The sequence below is a fragment of the Calliphora vicina genome, chromosome 4 (genome assembly GCF_958450345.1).
Source record: "Calliphora vicina chromosome 4, idCalVici1.1, whole genome shotgun sequence".
Lineage (NCBI taxonomy): Eukaryota > Metazoa > Arthropoda > Insecta > Diptera > Calliphoridae > Calliphora > Calliphora vicina.
This window is the reverse complement of record NC_088783.1, coordinates 93,525,075-93,529,311: the sequence shown is the minus strand read 5'-3', so window position 1 is coordinate 93,529,311 and position 4,237 is coordinate 93,525,075. Positions and strand designations below refer to the sequence as shown.

The 4,237-nt window shown below is 38.1% G+C and overlaps 1 protein-coding gene across 1 annotated transcript; it reads right to left on the bottom strand.

Annotated features, from left to right (window-relative positions):
- Positions 1-1,023: 1,023 nt before the first annotated feature.
- LOC135958573 (uncharacterized) lies at positions 1,024-2,336 on the bottom strand. Its single transcript, XM_065509471.1, has 2 exons — positions 1,466-2,336; positions 1,024-1,169 (listed from the first exon to the last, which is right to left on the bottom strand). Exons 1-2 carry the CDS (start codon positions 2,334-2,336, stop codon positions 1,024-1,026), a joined length of 1,017 nt encoding a protein of 338 aa, XP_065365543.1.
- Between the last annotated feature and the right edge of the window lie 1,901 nt (positions 2,337-4,237).

Sequence of the window (4,237 nt, the reverse complement as noted above, 5' to 3'; positions counted from 1 at the left end):
TTTTATCGAATATTTTTCAATAATAAATTTGCCACGTGTCTACTTCATGACTGCCAAATATGAACTGTCAATACTAATTGAACACACTAGGGTTGCAAGATTGTTACAATTACCTTATTGGCTGGATACTTGGTTATGCAATACTGGGTTTAAAGCCTTTCTTATAGTTGGGATGTGTGATGAGCTCCAAATGTGAGAATCTATAAGAAAAGGGTTAATTATAATTGCTCGAGTTGAGGTAATTATAATTGTAGGGTTGAGGATATAAGAAAAGAGGGGGTTAATTGTTTCTTTAACACCGTTTATAAATTCAATTTATTTAAATATTTTGGAGGTTTAGATTATAACACAACGGTTTGTTGGTTGGTTCGCATCTCAAAATATAATAATCTTAAGGTTTTAATAAAAGCGAAATTTAAGCTAATCTTAACGAAACTGTAATTTATCTTTTACAGCGAAAAATTCAATTTTAGTGTTGCCATATGATTGGCTATGTTTTTTAAAACTTACACCGCGAAAAACTTATGTTAATTGTTTTATATAATTAATATAAAAATTATAATTTAAAAATTCAAATAATTATAATTTGAGTGTCCAAATTCGTTTGGACATGGCGCCGGCCTCGGCACTAAACAACCTTTGCTGGGGTTTCTTGGGCGCATAACACATGAGCCAACGAATAGATAGCCTCAATAATTATTTTGGTATCTGGCATTGCAGTTGAAGATGATGGTGCTGTTGACGTTTTGGTTGTGCGACTATGTTGCTGTTGATTTGGCCGATGACTTGGTTGACGTTGACTTGGTTGACTACGCCTTAGTTGACTACGGCTTGGTTGACTACGACCTTGTTGTTGGCGCTGTACACGTCGCTGGCGTGGATGCAACAACGTATGGTGGAAACTGTCGCATTTTTTACAGGTGTCCATTGATGGACAGGCTCTCAAATCGTGGCTTTTTGCCAAGCAATTAAGGCAGTAGCGGTAGCGTTCAACTACATCTTCCCTCTTCCTTGGGCTCATGGTCAGGAACTTACGGCAGAATCGCAGCGCGTGAAAACGGTTGCACAACGCACATTTATAGATCTCTGGATCACGCCTCCTGGCACTGTTGCTCGCTTGACTTCGACGGTTTGGAGTTGGACGGGTGGTTTCGAGCCTTCGGTTGATCCTAGAGATAAAAACATTATTATTAGGTTAAATTTTAAATGGGTTTGGGTAAATGATGGTGATAGTGTAGTTATGAGTAGATAATATTATGAGATACAAATGAGAAATGTGAATATGTGTAGAGATATAAGTGTTGGTTTTAATTCTAAGAGATATGATTATGTAATATGAATTAATTGTATCTACAAGAAATGTTAGGGATTTATTCAGAACTAGATTTCAATATTCATGAGTTTAGTTTAGCATAATGATTTAAGATTTTCGGTTTCCTTTGTGCTATCCGTACGTTAGCTGTACGTATATTGTTGTCTGACCCTGGGAACGTTTTCTCAATCCTTCCTAAACGCCATTCGTGGGGTGGTAATAAATCATCTATTACAACTACTAGGTCACCAACATGAATGTTTGGAGCAGCGTTCTTCCATTTATAGCGCTTATGTAGAGACTTGAGATAGTCTTCTTTCCATCGTATGGAACATTGATGGTGAATTGCCTTCAATTTTTCCCATCGGTTTATAAGAGACATATCCTGAAAGCTTTGTTCTGGGAACGCTATTATGGGAGCGCCTCTTAAAAAGTGGCCTGGAGTCAATGCTGTCAGATCTGTGGGATCTTCAGATAGTGCAGATATGGGACGAGAGTTAAGTACTCCCTCAATTCGAGCTAAAACAGTAGCTAATTCTTCATAAGTGAATTTATGGGGCCCCGCAACTCGTTTAAAGTGAAATTTAAAGCTTTTTACGGCGGCTTCCCATAAGCCGCCCATGTGTGGAGCGTGCGGTGGTATAAATTTCCATTCGAACCCGTGAGTGATATATTTCTGAGCTATGTCGTGAGCTGCCTGTTCAACGAAAGCTGAAAATTCGAGTTCAAGTGCTCTACTGCAACCGAGAAAATTTCTGCCATTATCAGTTACTACTCTTTGGGGTAGGCCTCGCCTCCCAACGAAACGACTAAATGCGGCCTCAAAAGCAGCAGAGGAAAGATCTGAGCAGGGTTCTAGATGTATGGCTTTCGTGCTGAAACAAACGAAAACACTGACGTAACCTTTAACATAGGGTGATTTTCTTAATGAGGATGTCTTCAATTCAAACGGGCCAGCAAAATCAATACTTGTTATTTGAAAGGGTAGAGATAGGTTACATCTCTCCGGAGGTAAGGGTGCCATTATTTGTGAACATGGCTGCTGTTTATATACTACACAAGATTTGCAGTTACGTATTATCTTTTTAATACGCGCTTTCAGCCTGAATATTAAAAATTCAGTTTGTACTGCTCTGTACATTTGACTGCATTCAGCGTGACATAGAAATTGGTGTAGATGGGTTAGATACAATTGGCAAAATCGAGAATTACCAGGTAAAATGATTGGGTAGCGTTCTGAATAAGGAAGAGATGATTGATAATCTCCCATTTACTCTCATAATTGAATTTGGATCCAGAAATGGATTTAAACTTTTGAGGGAACTTTAGTTAGAAATAGACTTAGAGTTCTCTAGACAACTATATTCTTCTGGATAAAAACTTTTTTGGGCTAAAATAATTAGTCTAGATTTTGTGAATTTCATTTCATTTTGAGACAAATGATCATGAGCGTTACTATTTGCATTTAGTTCTCGCTTTTTCAGAGATTGGTTAAAGAATCTAAAAATGTAACAAATAACACGTAAAGCTTTGGAGTATGATGAATATTTCTCTAAAATATCATCTCTTTCAACTTCAGTGTGTAGGGATTGAGCTTCTGTACATTTTGGGATAGAGTGAAGAGGATTTCTTTTTGGCCATGCATCAGAGGGATTAGTTAACCATGGAGGTCCATGCCACCAGAGGGAATTATGAGCAAGTTCCTGCGGTTTACATCCACGTGTTCCCAGATCAGCTGGATTGTCGTGTGTTGGCACGTGTCGCCATAATGCATCTGGAGCAAGGAGATTTATTTGAGAAATTCTGTTGGCCACGTATGTTTCCCATGTTGAAGGGGGTTTAGAAAGCCATCCAAGGACTATGGATGAATCAGTCCATAAATATATTTCGTTAGCATTAAAATTCAATGTAGAGTTAACGTACTTAAGGAGTTTTGCTAAGAGTAGGGCTCCGTTAAGTTCAAGTCTAGGAAGACAAACTGTCTGAATTGGAGCAACTTTACTTTTGGATACTAATAAATTCACAAAGATTGTGTGGGTTTGAGTTTGAAACCTTACATATAACGCTGCACAATACGCTGATTGTGTCGCATCTGAAAACCCGTGAATTTGAATAGTATCGGAAGGGGTATATTGTAGCCAACGGGGTATAGATATAGTTTCTACCATTTTGAGATCTTGTACTAGATTGTTCCAATTTTGAACGCAATCATGAGAAACTTCTTCGTCCCACTGTAGTTTTTCCAACCACAATTGTTGCATCAAAAGTTTTGCTCTGATGACTATTGGAGCCAGCCATCCTGCAGGGTCAAACAGTTTTGCAATTGCGGAGAGAATTTGGCGTTTTGTGATATTTGATGTTTGATTGATTTCAGCAAACTTATAAGTAAAAGTGTCATTGAGCGCATTCCATTTAATACCGAGAGTCTTAGTAGCACTCGTCTCATGGAATCGGAGAAAATCTAGATCTTCCCTAGGGATGTTTGAGAGAAGTTTTGGATCATTTGCGGTAATCTTTTTTAATGGGAAACCCGCTAAGTTTAATGCTTCTCTAAGCTGATTTTGGGCAATCAGAGTTTCTTCTATTGTATAGCCGCCAGACAGAATATCATCTACGTATGTTTCTGTGCGAAGAATATACGATGCTTTAGGGTATTGAGATTCTACATCTGAAGCGAGTTGTAGAAGGGTACGAATTGCGAGAAAAGGTGCACAGTTTACACCAAATGTAACTGTTCTGATAGGGTCTATCATCTGGGTGTACGAGTAGTTGGTGATACATTTTTTGTATATCGCCACTAAATACAAAACGATATTTTCTCCAGTTAAGTATTATTGTGATTAAATCACTTTGAAGGATGGGACCCGTGTACAGAACATCGTTAAGTGATAGTTGGGACTTAGTTTTTCTTGAAGCGTTGAATAC